Consider the following 17,436-nt stretch of genomic DNA (forward strand, 5'->3'; position numbering starts at 1 on the left):
CCGCCTTCCCCTCTGAGCACAAGGCACGGAGGCATGGTCGCTCCTGGGACAGCAGGCCACTTCCAGCCTACTAATGCTCCCAGCCTGCATCGTCAGCTTGAGCTACCTCTGGCTGTTATTGAAGGGGAAGTTAGGAGGGGTGGCAAAGAGGTCTGAAGGAGCAGGGGCAGACCTGGGAGGGGGGCAATCTGCAACAGGAAGAAATCTGCCAGAGACCTTTCTCCTCCTGCTCGGCCCATAAGTTGCCTCTTGCTGCCCTGAGTTGTCCCATGAGCTGCAGAGCCTGGCCTGCATGGAGCCCCCGTAAACATCTCAGTGAGGGGCTCAGACAGTTGTTTGTGCTGTTTGCGCTTGATGTCAGGCCTGGAAAAAGAGTGAGAAAAGTTTCCCGGTGCTCCTCCCTCTCTTCTCTTACCCCTCTTACAGGGTCTCCCATTCCCTTGTTCTTCTATCCCCTTCCCGCCCCTCTTCTGAGGACCCATTTGTCTTCCAGGAGGAAGGGGTGGCCTATCGAGGTCGGATTCTAGTGGAATTAAACACCAGCATGGATAGGACCCCCGAACAGGAAATAGAGGAGATCCCTGCAGAAGCTATTGCCAGGGTGGAGGTAACTAGCCCTGACTGAGTGTGTGACCCCAACACCCCAGCCAGCCATGGCCTAACAGCGAACGGGGCTGGGAAGGGGAGCAGGGGGACAAAGCTTCTCAGGAAACAGTTCCAGCAGAAGGGAAGCTGCACATCATCTATGAATTGTAATGCTGTGTGAGCATCCCAGCCAGCCCTGTATGAGCAGTGATTGCCCTGGGAGCTTCCCAATGGCTCTTCCAGGAGCCCACAGCAGTTAGACAGAAACACATGTTCACTTGGCCCCTGAGCCCATTTGAGATAGGAACCATAATAAACTCACCGTGCGGTTCTTACTGCCACGTCTCAGAGCAGACTTGAACTTGACAACAAAACATGTCTTGTATCCGTGAGAAAGGCAGGGCCCCAGAATCTGTCCTCTTGGTGCTGGGAGAATATTGGAAAGAGGTTGGAGCACATCTCACCCAGTTACGCTGACCATGCCACAACCATCCCTGGTCCCTCCCCACCAACGCACCTCTCAGCAGCTCTGTAGTCTCTGCTACCAGGGACATCTGAGACAGAACATTTGGCCTCCTCATTCAGAGGAAATGTAGATGGGGAATGACAAAATAAAGCGCTGTAATACCTTTTTGGAAGGGAGATAAAACCTCCCAAGCTTCAGGGTGTAGCTACTAACTTTCCAGGGTGAGAATGAGACCATCATGGGGGCAGATTATCCCACATCTGTGACTGTGAGGTTTTTGCACCTTCTGCTGAAGCAGGTGGTGGTGGCCCTTGTGGGACATGGGGCTAGATGGGGCCTGATCCCATCTGGCAATCCCCGTGTGCCTAGGAAAGTACAGAAGGGCTGCAGCCTGAGGTTCGGCAAAGCCTCCCTCCAAAGGTCCCATCACTGGTGATCCCATGAGTCTGGTTCTTTCCCCACCGGGATCAGAGGCCGTGTGTGTTCCTGGTGGGTATGTGACTTAGAGAACAGGAACCCCAGGGTGTCATTTGACTCTTTCCTGTGTCATCAGTCACTGGCTTTTCTTTCCCTCCAGTGTTCCCCTCTGCCTGGGTTCTTAATTTAATCATGTTTCTGGAATTTTGGTGCCTCAGGGTCTGGCAAGATAGGTGTTCAGGGGGATCCTGCACATTGGCTGGCCCTTTGGGGAGCGGTCTCCCAACCCCTGAACTGTACATATGCAGAAAATCCAGCTCCCTTTTGTGGGTTACCCTGTGTTTCCCCCTCCCTGCACTGAGTCCTTCCCTGCCCCCTAGAGGGCTGTGATCCCTGCTCTCTGGGCTAGGGGTGTTTAACCTTCGATCAGATTCACCTTTTCTCAGCAGCTTTCCCATAACTTCTCCCTGACTCTCACCCGCCTGGGGGAACCCCCCCCCTCACCATCCCCGCCCATAGGGTCATTTGCATTCTCACAAACGACCACCTGGCAATTTCCTGGTCCCAACTCCTCTGCTGTCACAGGCGTTGGAGCTGCATCTTGATGTAAAGAGACACAGTTACTTTCCAAACAGTTATCAGGAATAGCATCCTGAAAAACTGGAACCTGGATTGGGGTGCCCTCCGCCACCCCTTTCTCTGTCCCTGGGAAGTCAGCTGTGTGACTGCTCCCCTCCAGGAGGTCAGTTACACAAATCCCTCTCAAAACCTGGGTCATGGGCTGAGTGCCTGGGTGACAGATGCTGACCAGCCATCCTGCTAGTGTCCTGGGCATCCTGCCCCAAGTGTCTAGGGTGGAGACATTCCTGTACTCCCACTATTCCTTCCCCCATTTCCTCCCTTGGGCCCCCTCCCAAGACACATTTCTCTGTGCTCCCTAGGAAGGGTTCTATCTTTTGTTCAGCTGCAGAACCCTTCCAGCTAACAACTGGGACAGTTTCCTTAATCACTGACCACCCCTCTCCTGCCCCTGCGCCTGAGGGCATGTCGCCTTCTGCTGGAAAGGAGCTTGTCTCAGCCCCTCCCATACTTGGAAGCACCCTGCTTCCCTGTGTTACAGAGTCACAGGAATCCTCACCCACCTCAGTGGTTTCTGAGATTCCCTGCCCCTTCTCTGGGCTCTCCTCTGGGACCCATTTCTCTCTGCTCCCTAGAGCTGGGTCTGTCTCTGGTTCAGCTGAAATTTGCTGGCCGCTAACAACCTGGACAGTTCTCTCCCTGGCAGGCATCAAACCCCCATCCCTTCCCGAGGTGGTGTTGCCTCCAACTGCAGTGCAGAGATTGGTCTTCTCGTATGCAGGCCATCGGTGGTCCCAACTGCGGATTTTTGGAGTGATGGGAATGGTTGGGGTCAGTGGTTTCTGGTTCTGCTTCTCTAGCAAGTCCAGTTTGTGGTTTTTCTCTCTTTCTCTCTCTCTCTTTCTCTCTCTCTCTTTCTTTCCTTCTCCTCCATGGCCAGTTTCTTTAGTAGCAATATTCTCTCGTGTTCTCTTTCTTTTTCTGCAACCTGCAGCCTAAAAAGCTCCACCTCGCAATCACTTCTCTGCTTTCACTCATTTTCCTGCTTTTCTGTCCCTACTTCCCTTTCCTGAAACAAGCAAACAGAAAATAACAAACCGGTAGCCTCCTCCTGACTGTCCTTAGCCACCACACTTAAAGCCTTTATATCAGTGTATGAAGTGCAAATCTTGCTCAGTACAACAAGCTGTGTATTTCTCGCTGCTCGCTGCGCCGCTGTGACGGGATACCCCCGGGTGCAGCCTGGGACCGTGGGACCACTGTGCCTCCTGAACTCTCTCCAGCCTGGGCTCTCTCTCACAATGCCTGGCTAGTGACCAGCAGCAAACCCCTCCAGGCGCTGTGATCACTCAGCATAACCGCATGTGGAGCCCCCACCCCCAGCTAAATTGCATGAATGCTCCCAGAGCCACTCATGGATCACACAGAGAAAGGCACCAGCCAAATCCCCCCAGCTCCCAGCACTGTACCCCAGGAATATACTGTCACCACTTCATCAATGGAAAGTGGACAGACACCAGCCTTTGTCAAACCTGAGCAGATTTGCCCCACACTTCATACAAACTCACTGATAAAGATAAACAATTAAACAAATGTATTGATGATAAAAGGTAGATTTTAAGTGACAGGCAAAAAGTCAGAGTTAGTTACCAAAAGAAGTAAAATATCAGCACGCAGTCTGAACTCTCAACCCGATTAGAGAGAGTAACATCTAGATGAAGCAGTTTTTCTCACCCCATTGGATATTGCAGTCCTCAATATACAGGTTTGTTCCTTAAACCTGGGCCGGTCTCCTCTGTTGGAGTCTTGTCTTCTTCTCAGTGTCTTGGTTGCTTGCAGCGTAGGTGGGGCCAGGAGAAGGCCCAGTGTGTGTCCACTGAGTCTGTTTTATACACTCAGTCCATGTGCTTGGAGAACACAAGTCCAGGCATGTCTGGGGGCATTGCTGAGTCACCCAGCAAGGTTGCAGACATGCCAAACCTGCGAAAAAAATGCAGAAATTGGGCTTGTTTTTGGCTTAATTGGCTTGTGAGTTGCTTGTTGGCTAGTTTTTGGCTTGTAGCTTGTTGCTTGTTGTAGCTTGTTGCTTCTTTTGTTTTATTAGCTCCTGGCAAACAGGGGCAAGGAGCGGAGAGAGTCAGGGGTGCACAGCGGGCCCACCACAGTCCCAGACTGCATGCTGGGGGAATCTAGTGACGTAGGGTGTTGGGGTTCCTAGGGATTGGCTTGTTTTGGCCTTGTTTTGAAATGGGATTTGCTTGATTTTTGGCTTATTGTGAAAGTCGGGGTGCTTATTTACCGCGTGAAAGTTGGCAACTATGCAAGGTTGAGCAATTCCCCTGGTGTGGCCTCATGCAGGTGAGTCATTGCATTGTCGCTCCCTTGCTGGACAATGGCTGTTGATGGGTTGTTTGACACCCTGCCCGGGCGTTGATTCTTTCCTTGATGTTGCCTCTGGATAGCTAATATCTCGCTGATTCCCCAACTTACAGCATGTTTGAGTGACCACCATACAACACAATTCTCACAACTTCATATGCGTTAATGATACACATCTATGGACAGAGAAATGACTTTCAGCAGATCATAACCTTTCCCCTGATACCTTACAAGGCCTGCTTTATATGTAAGATCACAATTATATGAAAATGAGGAATATGGGGGTTCCAGGATGCTCCCCCAAGGTATAGAATGACACAGTATGATCACATCTCCTGCTGGTGACTGGCCCACACAGAGGATACAAGCCTGCTACTGCCATCAGCTAGGGCTGTCACTCCTTTAACTCAAACAGCAGAGGCTGGTGCTTTTGCTGCAGCGGGTCTCAGGTTGGGTCCTTGCTGATGACCAGCAGGGACAGGTGATAGTGACCAAGACACCATCACCTGCTCCCTCCCCATCCTAACCCTGCCTGTTGGGTCTTTCCTTTGCCAGCGATACTTGTCCCGGCGCAAGTATGGCCTGTGTGCCATCTTCTATTCAGCCACCATGCTGCCCGCTATCAAGGAGCTAATCCAATTTGAGGTCAGCATCGGGAACTATGGCAACAAGTTTGACGTGACATGCAAGCCCTGTTCCTCAACCACCCAGTACAGCCAAGCTGTGTTTGACGGTAGGAGCAAGGCAAGGAAAGGGGAGACGAGACAGGCTGGCCAGGAAGCGCAAGATGGGGTGGGAAAGCAGGGAGGAAGTCAGGAGAAGGAAGAGCTCTGTTGAGATGGAGGGATTGAAGAGCCAGATTCAGAGAGAGCAGAATTTCCGTTCTGCAGGAAATCCAGACATTTCAGTGGTTGTTCCTCTTCCAAGTCAGAATGAAAACAAAAAAATTCCAAACTTTTCTGTAAAGTGAAATTATCCAGAAAATGTCACTGGGGTCAGTTGAAGTGTTCCGGTTTAATCAAACGGAAACATTCCCTTCTGATTTCGACTGCTTTAATTTTATATTACAAAAATATCAATTTTGAAACCAAACATTCTGCTCCCATAAGGTCAGAATGTTCTGGTTTGAGCTTCTTGAAACACTTCTAGTCAATTTTTTTCCTAAATGAAATGATGTCCAAATCACCCCGTTCTCACAGAAACGTTCAGTTTTGACAAAGTGGCATTTTCCAATAGAAAAATGTTTATTGGAAAATGTTTGACGAGCTCTCTTCCTGGGGGGCAGATTGCCATGAGCCCCTTCTATCTGGGCTGGGGCCAGTCCCAGTCTCTGGACACACCAGCCAGAGAAGTGGTAGATATGCTGGAGGGTAGGGATTGGATACAGAGGGACCAAGACAAATTAGAGGATTAGGCCAAAAGAAATCTGATGAGGTTCAACAAGGACAAGTGCAGAGTCCTGCACTTAGGATGGAAGAATCCCATGCACTGCTACAGACTAGGGACTGAGTGGCTGGGCAGCAGTTCTGCAGAAAAGGGCCTAGGGATTACAGTGGATGAGAAGCTGGATAGGAGTCAACAGTGGGCCCTTGTTACCAAGAAGGCTAACAGCAATTTGGGCTGTATAAGTAGGAGCATTGCCAGCAGATCGAGGGACGTGATTGTTCCCCTCTATTCGACATTGGTGAGGCCTCATCTGGAGTACTGTGTCCAGTTTTGGGCCCCACACTACAAGAAGGATGTGGAAAAATTGGAAAGTGTCCAGCGGAGGGCAATAAAAATGATTAGGGGTCTAGAACACATGACTTATGAGGAGAGGCTGAGGGAGCTGGGATTGTTTAGCCTGCAGAAGAGAAGAATGAGGGGGGATTTGATAGCTGCTTTCAACTACCTGAAAGGGGGTTCCAAAGAGGATGGATCTAGATTGTTCTCAGTGGTAGCAGATGAGAGAACGAGGAGCAATGGTCTCAAGTTGCAGTGGGGGAGGTTTAGGTTAGATATTAGGAAAAACTTTTTCACTAGGAGGGTGGTGAAGCACTGGAATGGGTTACCTAGGGAGATGATGGAATCTCCTTCCTATACACATACAATGATGGGGTCTAAATTAGCTGTTACCACTCAAGAAGGAGATCTTGGAGTCATGGATAGTTCTCTGAAATCATCCACTCAATGTGCAGCAGCAGTCAAAGAAGTGAACAGAATGTTGGGAATCATCAAGAAAGGGATAGATAATAAGACAGAAAATATCATATTGCCTCTCTATAAATCCATGCTACGCCCACATCTGGAATACTGCCTGCAGATGTGGTCGCCCCATCTCAAAATAGATATATTAGAATTGGTAAAGGTTCAGAAAAGGGCAACAAAAATTATTAGGGGCATGGAACAGCTTCCATATGAGGAGAGATGAATAAGACTGGGACTTTTCAGCTTGGAAAAAAGGCAACTAAGGGGGGTATGATAGAGGTCTATAAAATCATGACTGGTGTGGAGAAAGTAAATAAGGAAGTGTTATTTACTCCTTCTCATAATACAAGAACAAGGGGCCACCAAATGAAATTAATAGGTAGCATGTTTAAAACAAACACAAGAAAGTATTTTTTCATGCAATGCACTGTCAGTCTCTGGACCTCCTTGCCAGAGGGTGTTGTGAAGGCCAGTACTATAATGGAGTTCAAAAGGGAGCTAGATAAATTCATGGAGGACAGGTCCATCAATGGCTATTAGCCAGGATGAGCAGGGATGGTGTCCCTAGCCTCTGTTTGCCAGAAGCTGGGACTGGATGATGGGGCATGGATCACTTGATGATAACCTGTCTGTTCATTCCCTTTGAGGCACCTGCCATTGGCCACTGTCAGAGGACAGGATACTGGGCCTGATGGACCTTTGGTCTGATGCACTATGGCCGTTCTTATGTTCTTAGAGGTTTTTAAGGTCAGGCTTGACAAACCCCTGTCTGGGATGATTTAGTTGGGGTTGGTCCTGCTTTGAGCAGGGGGTTGGACTAGATGACCTCCTGAGGTCCCTTCCAACCCTGATATTCTATAATTCTATGTTGTGAGGAGATCCAACCATTGCATCCCATGTGTTGCTAACCCCCTGGGTCGTCTGAGTGGTGAGTGGTCAGTGTCCCTGCTCTGGATCCCTCGGGCATAGTCCCAGGTGCAGACCCTGTATCTGACATCCACCTTGGCAGTAGGAACCCACAGTCCAGCCACCCAGACTCTGACACCAGTGTCCCAGCCCCACCCCTCACGTACACTCCCCAGTTGCTCCTTTGGCTTGGAGAGGCACTCCTTTTTAAAGCGGTCTCAGCCCCTCTGGGGCAGGGAATCAAGTGGAGATGCTGCCACTCTCCACCATCCCAGACTGCGGGGATTCCAGCCCCCTGCCCCAGACAGGTTTCTGTGTAGAGAGTCCACGCAAAGGCAATGGTTCACTCGGCGAGAGCCATGCACTGGTGATAGCTCCTGATGGCCTTATCATGCCTTTCCCAACAGAGCTTCCTCAGGGCTTGTCTATACTTAAGGCAGGCTGTAAATTGACAGGTCAGAGGCTATTCTGGAATAACGACATGTGCAGACAAGCCCTCTCTCCCTGTCTAGTTCATGGGACCTAATCCCCAGTGATGGTTACAGTTACAAACCGTGTTCATACAACCAGCTGGAATTCATAACTGGACACAGACCTATTCCTCAAGCTGTCATGGGGCCCTCACAGAGTGACACGTGTCAGGCCCTACAAACCCAGGGCCAGCAGCAGGGGAGAGAAGCTGCATAGGGTGCACGCTGCTAATATTAACTCACCCAGCCTGCTTCTACCCAGCATCTCCCTAAGGAACATGCCTGAGCTCCCCTGAGCCAAGTGGTTCATTCACTTTCCTTCCTGCTGTCCAGGAAACCATTATCACTATCTGCCGTGGTACGACACCAAGCCAATGGTGGCCATCACCTCTTTCTGGGAGGACGCTAGCTACTACATGGACACCCTGAACATCATGCACTCCACACGGGACAGGCTGGTGAGTGCAGGTCCTGGCTCTGCAGGGAGCAGGGCAAATCACCGAGAACAGGCTGCAAAGCTAGGCATGAATCTGGGATGAGGGACAGCAGCAGAAAGGGGTTGTGCAGTTCTGGGGCTGCATGCAGAGGGGCACCCCGTCACAGAGCCCGCAGGGGACAGCTCTGATGCGAGCATATCTGGAACGCTGTGGACAGCTCAACGCCAGAGAGATATTGGCAGGCTGGAGAGAGCTCAGAGAGGAGCAACAAAAACCGTCAAGGGGCTGGAGGGGTGAGCCTGCAGGGGACGATTCAACTGATTAACTGGCCCTCACTTGGCTAAGTGGTGACTACGGGCAGGAATATAACAGTCTGCAAGTGTGTTACGGGGTAAAATGCCAAGGAAGGAGAAGGGCTGGTTAGGGGCACAAGGAGGTTGGAGTGAGGAGTGAGGGGTGGAATTAAACAGCAGGATGTATTAGGCTGTAGAATCGTCTGTCTCCCAAGGAAAGGGATGGAAGCAGGGGGGCTGGGAGCCAGTGAACCAAACTGTAAACCCTGGATACAATGGAAACCACTTCAAGCCATGGGGTGTGGCAGGACCCCTAGTTCCAGCACCTATGGGTGGAAGACAATAAAAACTCGACTCAACCAAACCCTGGCATGTGTACAGTAGAGAACAATCCGGCATTCACAGCAGATGGCCTGGATGGGCACTAACAGGCCTTTTCTACCTCTAATGACTATTATAACTTTCGTATAGCTCCCACGCCAGCCACACCCAAACCCCTCGTGCACAGGCTCTCCTCGCTCCTTTCTTCCTGTGGCTCCTCTTTAAGCTCCTCCCCTTCACAGCTCGAGGTGGACCCAAATACTGGATCTGTCCTGAGGGAAGAATGTCCATTAAAGTCAATGGAACGACTCCCTGTAGACTTGACTGGGAGCTGAATCAAGCCCTAGTTGCACTGTGCCCTGGCCCACCGGTTGGAGGATGAGCCGCAGATAAAGTCTGACTTAATTTCCTTCTCCATCAGAAATTGAATCTGGATGCTCTGAGATCCGTCCGAAACGCCGAGGATCCATCTTTGGGTAACATCTGGAAGAAGCTGCTGGAAGAGCTGCTGGAGGACTGCAAGTGAGCCAGGGCACTAAGTGTTGGTCTCCCTGGGTATGTCTACACTATAATTAGACCCCCATGGCTGGCCCGGGCCAGCTGACTAGGGCTCGCGGGGCTCCAGCTAAGGGGCTGTTCAGTTGCAGTGTAGACATTCAGGCTCGGGCTGGAGCCCAGGCTCTAGGACCCTGTGAGATGGGACTGTCCCAGAGCTCCAGCAGCAACCTGAGCCGACCACAAGCCTGAGCCCCGCAAGCCCAGGTCAGCTGGCAAAGGCCAGTCGTGGGCTTTTAATTGCAGTATAGACACCCCCGTGTGGGCAGGTCAGGAGTGTGAACAGCTTTTATCTCTGAGGATGTGTAATAAAGTAATAAATTGCTTTGCACTCCTGTAGCTCTCCAGGATCTCTCTGTGCTTTGCCGATGGTACCCAGACGGTGAGTCAGGACTCCTGGGTTCCATTCCCCACGCTGTCACTGGCTCTGGGTGACCCTGAACACAGCATGGGCCAGCCTTACACCAGACCTCAGAGCCAGATTTCCAAGTGTGCAGCACCCTACATGCCCCCAATGTGCTGAGCGCCTTTGGAAACCTGGCCCTTAATCTCTGTGATTTAGATCCTCACTGTGTTGAATGGGAATAACACCTCGTGTTATCTCAGTTTCCCTAGTAGCAACATTGACCTCAGTGGAGTCACTCCAGATTTTCACCAGTGGGACAGAGATCGCAATCTGTGAGCACCTGGCCTTGAGATCCTCCCGGGGAAGATGCCGTAGAAGGGCAAAGTATCATTTATTACCGAAGGGGCTCCAGAACTGTACGAGAAGGATGTATCGTACGATCCTGTCTCCAGAGGTTGGCAACTCTGGGCTTTTGATTGCCAGACTATGGTGCAAGCTCTCTCAGTGCCTTTCTCCCATGCTGGATCTCCAGTGTCTGTCCATGTCCGCACCATCTATTGGCTTCCTAGCCGAGCGTGGAGCTCAGGCTCTGTCCTCATGACATGTCTTCATCTCCAGAAGGGTATTTTCCAGCTGGGAGGAGTTAGGAGAAATGGGGCTGGAGAGCTAACAGGGTTACACCTGAGCTAAGCAGTGTCTGGGGCGTGGGGAAAGTGATAATAGTCTGGAAAAGTCTGAGGGGTGCGAACCCCAAGGAGGAAAGGGGGTTGTTTAGGGTGGGAACGCGGGGTAAGTAGGAGCGATGGGACAGAACTGAGAAATGGAAACCGAAGGCTGACTGTCAGGGGAAGCTTCCTGCCAGTGAGATCTGTGAGGATGTGGGACCGGGGTGGGATGTCCATCGCTTGGGACATGTAAAACTGGACTGGACAAAACACTGCCAAAGTGCGGCAGGGAGCAATCCTGCCTGGCCAGGAGCGGGGCGGGCCACGTCTTTTCCAGTTCTGACCTACATGATGCCGTGGGTCAGTTCCACATTTCTCATCTCTCCACCTGTGAGCCGAGGGGCAGGTCAGTTCTCAGACCCCCCTTCTCTCTGCCCTGGGTAGCTGGTGGCAGTGAGGGAATTCTGACCTCTCCCTGTTGATGCTCCTTGCAGAAGGCTGCTGCCCAGTTTGGAAGGTCGGATGACAGCCACAGTCCTGGATCAACAGCTGAGGGACCTGCGTGGTCGGCTCCTCCACCAAGTAGCCAGGTCTGCAGAGAGGCTGAGCACTGGGACTAACCCAAAGACCCTGATCCTCAAGGTAGAGGACTGGCTGCAGAGGATCAACTCGGTCACTCCGGAGGTATGCCAAGGCCTTGCGCCCCTCCCCCAGACACCATCCCCAAGCGGCCATGCCCACCAGCCTCTCCCCTAGTGTCTGCTGCCTCCTGAAACTTGTGCAGTTCTGCAGTGGCAGCCCCATAGCGGCAGGTCTGTAGCTCTCCCGGGCTGAGCATCCTCCAGACCTGTTCCGGAGGAGAAGGGAGGCATGCTTAGCCATGGGGCCCGCGCTCTGCAGTCTCTGACCTTGCTGTTCGTTCCCTGGGTCGCTGGGAGCTAGGCGTGATGCTGAGTCAGTGCTGCAGAGCTCGCAGAAGGGCAGGATGGTTCTTTGGTCACCCTGGGGGCTGCCCCTGCAGACAGGCCTAGCAGGGGGGCCAGGCTGGCATGAGGGGGGACCCTAAGGGGCTGAGTTGGCACAGCCCCTGCCATGGGAAGGAGAGCAGCCCAGGAGTATCCTGCAATAGCATCTGTGCCGTCTCTTCTCTCTCCTGACGTGCTGCCACGCCCAGGCCCAAGCCAGCATGCCCGACGTGGCGATCTGGATGCTGTGCAAGGAGAAGCGGGTGGCCTATGCCCGGGTGAAGGCTCACACCATCATGTTCTCCAAGGCCGGTCCCTGCGCCTGTGGCAAGCTGTGTGGGAAAACCCACACCCTCTTCCTGAAGGTAGGAGACGGGCCAGGATCTCCGCCCCTCTCGCTCGCCTCGGGCTGCGGGGAGAGCCGGCCCTGCCCACGCCTGGTGGCTGCATTTGGAGCGGGTGCAGCGCGGCCCCTTTGCCTTCCTCTTGCAGAGCCCCCAGAGTGACGGGAAGGACACCATCCATGGCCAGCTGCGGATGCGGATGTGGCTCAGTCTGGTGTCCGACAGCCAGGAGTTCATGAGGCACTTTGAGGGGAAGATCGGGGTCTATGCAGAGTCGGTGAGCAGGAGCAGGGCAGCTTTGGGGCGAGAGGCCTCTGGTTCCTGGGGCAGGGATAATCTGCCATGGCTCCCCTGTGGGGAGGGAGGTATGCGGGATTCCCTTGCTGGACGAGGACGGTGCTGGTGCAGACAGAGAATGCTGCATACACTGGGCGCACCCCCCAGCAGGCCGATGGATTGTGACCCCAAAGCCAAGCCCAAAAGAGCTCACGCACATCACACGCACCTTCCACAGCAGCTCCGCTCAGCCCCTCTGCCATCCCGCACTTGCTGGAGATGCCCAGCGCTCACCCCGCCCCTGGACTCCGCCTGGTGTCCGTGGAATTGCCCCTGCACTGACCTGCTTCTGTCTGTGTCTGTCGCTCCCCTGGGCCCTGCTCAGTATGAGAACCAGGTGAAGATCTTTGGGAAGTGGGGGTCCAAAGGGCTGATGCAGCACCCCAGCTCCTCGGACATAACCGGGAAGATTGGTGTCCCGAGGGACAAGTTCCAGCTGCCCAAGGGCTGGCACTGGGATGGCGACTGGACAGTTGAGCCACAGAGGAGGTGAGTCGTGTGACATGCAGTCCTGCTGAAAGCACCTCACAGGGGCCGTCTCCTCCCTGACGATGACAACCAGGCCAGGAAGAAGCCCAAAAACCATGTGAGGGGGAGGATTTCCAGGGGCTCTGAGAGAAACCTCCCATGTGTGTAGTACAGTGCCGTGAGGGGTGCTAGGAGGTGTGGTTACACCTTTCTCTGATACACCTGACATGGCAAAAGGAGGAAACAGCACTAGATGGGGTCTGGGAAACATCCTGCTATGCGACAGATAGTTAACCTGAGACACTGGCTAGTGGGAAGGTGGTTAAAGAGTTAAATGTGACTCCAGCTGAGTCCCCCCATCAGTGCTTGAGTAGGATGGGGAGAGCTGAGCTAGTGAAGGGCCTGGAGAGCTGATTGCACAAGTAAACTGTGGAACTCGCTGCTGCAGGATACTATTGAAGCAAATAGATGAGTCTCTTTCCAGGAGAGATTAGGCATGTCCCAGTCAGGATCGTGTCTGCAGTCATGCTAGCGAGGACTATTGCCCCAGGGCTCTCAGACCTTGTATCAGGCCTCAAGTTGTAAGAGGATCGCCAGCTGGGGTCAGGAGGAACATCCTCCCTCACTGGTAGAGGGTTCCAAAGGGAGGTGCCAGGTACTGGACTAGAGGGACCTCTGGGCACTCAGCTCCCTGAGGTTTGATGGGAGAGAACAGGAGATGACAGGAGGATCCACACAGAGCCTTTGGAAAAGCCATGAGATGAGACTCCTGCGTTCCTAACTCTGCCCCGGCCCCCCACACAGGCTGCTGCTGGATACTGAAACCAACTACAGTGAGGTGCTGGAGGAGGTGTATGAGAATGAGAGCCGGCAGCCAGGGGAAGAGTGGGCCCCAGCCCCTTCTCCCAACACCGATGCGGTGAGGAAAGGAGGGAGCCCTGGGCAGCACTGGCTGGTGGGAGGGGTCGTCTTGGAGGTTGTTTTTCGTTGATCTGTGCCGTCAAACCAGAACCTCAGCCCCTGTCCAGGATACATGCCAGCTCCAGCCTGCAGCCTGAGCCTGCTTTCCTGCCCACCCTGGTTTGCGTCCTGCCTTCCAGGGGATGCCCAGAGGCTTTGGTCTCTGTGGTGCTGACACTTTCCCTGGGCCCTGGTCTCTGAGGACATGATTTGCAAAGGGGCTCAGCTCCCAGCAGCTCCCTCTGTTACACTCAGGGCTGGGTGTGTCAACGGGCTCAGCCCCCGACGGGCTGGGCTCTCCAGAGCGTCTGGCCCCCACCGTGGCTGCTGGACCCTTCTGAAAGCTCTGGGGCACCTCCAGCGAACATGCTCAGCTCCGCATTTCCCCTGTTGTCTCGCTTCCAGGGTGGAGCCGCTGTCTCCCCAAGGGAAGGGATCGTGTGCCCTAAGGGCTGGCACTTCGAGGAAAGCTGGAGGGTGGAGGTGAACCGAGCTGTGGATGAGGCCGGTAAGTGGCCTTTCTGTGCTTGTTTCCAGGGGAATCAGTGTGGCTGCTGGGGTTGCAATGTGGAGTGGTCAGAGAGCCAGGACCAAGCTGCTGCCCACCCAGATTTGTGGGGCTTAGTGCTGACTGTGTTCCCCTGGGCACATCCTGAAGGGTCTGTGGGGCCATTGAGCAGCCCAGAGTAATGAGTTTAGCCGGTTTCCAGCAGACAAGCGTCCTCATCACAGGATCACCACCGCTGGCACAAGCTGCCCATCTTGCTGGCAGCCTCAGCAGACAGGCCATGGAGACTGAGTCCCCCTCTCGCCCTTGGAGGAGCCGGCTCCAGAGCTGGGCTGGTGGGCACATGGTGGCGGGGCGGGGGGGAGGAGAGTTTCCTAGGCTGTCCCTGCTGTAGGACAGAGAGGTCTGGTGCATGAACACCTGTACTGGGTGCAGCTTCTCCCTGCCAGCCTCAGTCACAGGATCAGCACCTTGTCCAGCCCGGCTGGTTGGGGCGTGAGCCCGGGCAGCAGGAGAGGCCAGGCAGGAGGTTGCTTGGTTTCAGGAGGGAGGGTCTGCTCGCCAGGGTGTGAGCATGCCTGCCTGGGGCCTCCTCCCCGGTCCTGCTGGCAGCCGGGCTCCTCTCTCAGGCTGGGAGTACGGCGTTGGCATCCCCCCCACCGGAACCCCCCAGGCCTGGAACGCTGCAGAGAAGACATACCACACACACCGGCGTCGGCGCTGGCTGCGGAGACGCTGTCGGGACCTGAACGCTCAGAGCCAGGAGCAGGAAATCGCCTCCTTTCTCCGGCTGGTACGTGGTGGGAGCGGCTGAGGGCAGGGGCTGTGCTCATGGTCCCTGCTGTGGGGCTGGCTCGGAAGGGGCTGCTCCCAGCACCCCGGGGTGAGGGAACTTCAGACGCACACGCTCTGGAGAGCCTTTGTGACAAAGAGGAGCGCTGCACTGCGAGGACAAACCCTCAGCTGGTGTAAGGCGGCCTGGCTCCTCTGCCAATCACCGGGGCTCCGCCGAAGTCCACAGAGCTGTCCGGAGACGCCCCTCCAGGCTCACGGATTGCACCTGAGCCTCTGGGGCCTGCAGAGTGGAGCTGGGAAGCTCCAAAATGTCTTGGGGTGAAAGCTGGTGGCCGGGGCGGGGAATTGCTTCGGGGGAATCTTACGGAGGGTCAGGGTTCAGTCTGAGCCGGATCCTTGCTGTGCAGCTCTCCCCCCGTTTTTTCAGCACTCCGCAGGGAAGCCGGCGGAAGAGGACGCCTGGGAATACGCCTCCTTCTTTGGCTGGAAGTTCCACCTGCAGCCCCGGGCGCATGACACTTACCGGCGGCGCTGCTGGCGGAGGAAGCTCGTGCCCGTGCAGCCCACCAGGGTGGCTCCCATTTTCCTCTTGGAGGGCTCCCTGGTAAGAGGCCGGGCAGCACAGGGGCATCGCTCTTGACTGTTCATTTGGCCACTGTTCTAGCCCACATGGTAAGATCCCGTCCCCAGCTGGCCAAACGCTAGAATGGCTGCAACCTCCCCACAACGGCCGGCCAGACCCACTGTATCTGCACTGTGCCTGTTACCACAGCCGGACGGGAACTGGGCGGCTCATAGGCAGCAGTCTTGCAGAGTGAGCCAACAGGAGGCTTCCCCGAGGCAGGCAGATCTCAGCTGGAAACCCCTGGCTGCTCCTTAGACCTGATCGTGCAGCCTTATGCCCATGGGTGGTCCCAGGCTGGAGAGGGAGGGGTGCAGCCTCTGGCCCATTGTCTCCCCTTGGAGCCTCTCTTCTTTCCTCTCCCAGAAAGCACCTGTCCAGCCACTAGCACAAACCCCTGGCACAAAGCAGGGTCTCCGTAGGCCAGAGGGGGCTGATTGACACGTAAGGGTCAACTTGCCCCAAGGCAGCTCACAGCCCCAAGGCAGGCTGCTCCTGAGCCCCAGGGAGACGCAGCCGTAGAGAGGAGCGGAGAGGGATGACGGGGATAGTTACAACAGAGGTGGGAGGAAGTGGTTGTTGTGTTCGTGAGGATGTATAGCCGGGGGTGGGGGGTTATAGACCCCAGTGGAGTTGGAAACCTACAGCCGGAAGGAGGTGCGAGGGCATCCTGGTCAGTGAAAGCTCCACCCGGGGCCCACACTTCCAGCTGGAGATCCTGCAGCTCAGGGTGCCCAGGGGCTGAGGGCTGCTCTCTGCTCAGGGCGTGGAGTTGGAAGATCAAGAGAAGGGGGAAGGAGAGGAGGAGGAGAAAGAGAAACAGAAGGAGCAAGAGAAAAAACTCCTGGAGGAAGGAGAGAGAGAAAAGAGGTCCCCAGCCCAGAACATCCTGCAGCTGAACACTCCTCTGATCACCTGTGTCTTCCAGAGTGAGTTACTGGCATGGCGGGGATCGCACCCGGCCGCAGAGCCCCAGCAGGAAGGTGGCCCCCCAAATCTGTCCCTCCATCCACTGATTGTTTCAGGGCCCCTGCGATTTATTGGCTCCTCCTGGGCCCCGCTCCATGGCCAGAGTGAGGGATTGAAGCTTCTGCAGCTGGGCCCTGGTTGACAGCAGGAGTGGGGGGACACCGCAGGGCACCTCTGCATAGCAGGTAAGGAGGAGTGTGGGTGAGACCTGTGAACTCTTCATATTCCAGAGCCCAATTACTACCAACTGCGCTGCTACATCTACCAAGCCCGGGATCTGACACCAAGCGCGGGCAAGAGCTCCTCCGGTAGGTGACAGGAGGCAAACCCCATGACCCTCAACACATGTAGCTTCTGACCTTCCCTGCTCTACCCCACCCCTCTCCTGGCACCCTCAGATCATAACGCAAATCTTCTTGGTGCCACCCCTGCTATGACCCACCGAGGCCAGACAGGTCCCCTCTGTTGGGCATGGGAGCTCTGAATGACCTACGCTGTACAAACAGTGGCCCTACGGGTTCCCGGCTGCTGGGCGTACACTGTGTCCAAGGGGTGCACAGGTGCTGTTCAGATAGGCCAGTTCTACATCTCTCCCATGGCGCTGTGTCCGGACGGGACACTCTGCCCGCTCTGACAGGACTGAACCTCCCGTCTCTCCCGTCTCCTTCCCCCAGATCCCTATGCCCACGTGTCCTTCCTGCACATGAGCCAGCGCACACAGACCTTGGCTGCCACCCTGAGCCCCAGCTGGGACCAGACCCTAATCTTTGACCATGTGCTGATTTATGGAGACCCCCAGGCCACCCTGCAGGACCCGCCACTGGTGGTTTTGGAGCTGTTTGACCGGGATATCATTGTAAGTG

The 17,436-nt window shown here is 54.7% G+C and overlaps 1 protein-coding gene across 1 annotated transcript in view; it reads left to right on the forward strand.

Annotated features, from left to right (window-relative positions):
* Nucleotides 1-17,436, forward strand: part of FER1L5 (fer-1 like family member 5) — an 88,720-nt gene that overhangs the window by 32,604 nt on the left and 38,680 nt on the right. Inside the window, exons 17-31 of the mRNA XM_078850636.1 lie at nucleotides 494-607; nucleotides 4,982-5,159; nucleotides 8,323-8,447; nucleotides 9,462-9,562; nucleotides 11,101-11,290; nucleotides 11,781-11,936; nucleotides 12,064-12,192; nucleotides 12,577-12,740; nucleotides 13,524-13,638; nucleotides 14,085-14,187; nucleotides 14,817-14,980; nucleotides 15,410-15,586; nucleotides 16,533-16,587; nucleotides 16,804-16,881; nucleotides 17,248-17,429. Of these exons, the coding sequence (XP_078706762.1) occupies nucleotides 494-607; nucleotides 4,982-5,159; nucleotides 8,323-8,447; nucleotides 9,462-9,562; nucleotides 11,101-11,290; nucleotides 11,781-11,936; nucleotides 12,064-12,192; nucleotides 12,577-12,740; nucleotides 13,524-13,638; nucleotides 14,085-14,187; nucleotides 14,817-14,980; nucleotides 15,410-15,586; nucleotides 16,533-16,587; nucleotides 16,804-16,881; nucleotides 17,248-17,429 (2,031 nt within the window). The remainder of the gene's footprint in view (nucleotides 1-493; nucleotides 608-4,981; nucleotides 5,160-8,322; nucleotides 8,448-9,461; nucleotides 9,563-11,100; nucleotides 11,291-11,780; nucleotides 11,937-12,063; nucleotides 12,193-12,576; nucleotides 12,741-13,523; nucleotides 13,639-14,084; nucleotides 14,188-14,816; nucleotides 14,981-15,409; nucleotides 15,587-16,532; nucleotides 16,588-16,803; nucleotides 16,882-17,247; nucleotides 17,430-17,436) is intronic.

The sequence above is a fragment of the Lepidochelys kempii genome, chromosome 26, assembly GCF_965140285.1.
Source record: "Lepidochelys kempii isolate rLepKem1 chromosome 26, rLepKem1.hap1, whole genome shotgun sequence".
NCBI lineage: Eukaryota > Metazoa > Chordata > Testudines > Cheloniidae > Lepidochelys > Lepidochelys kempii.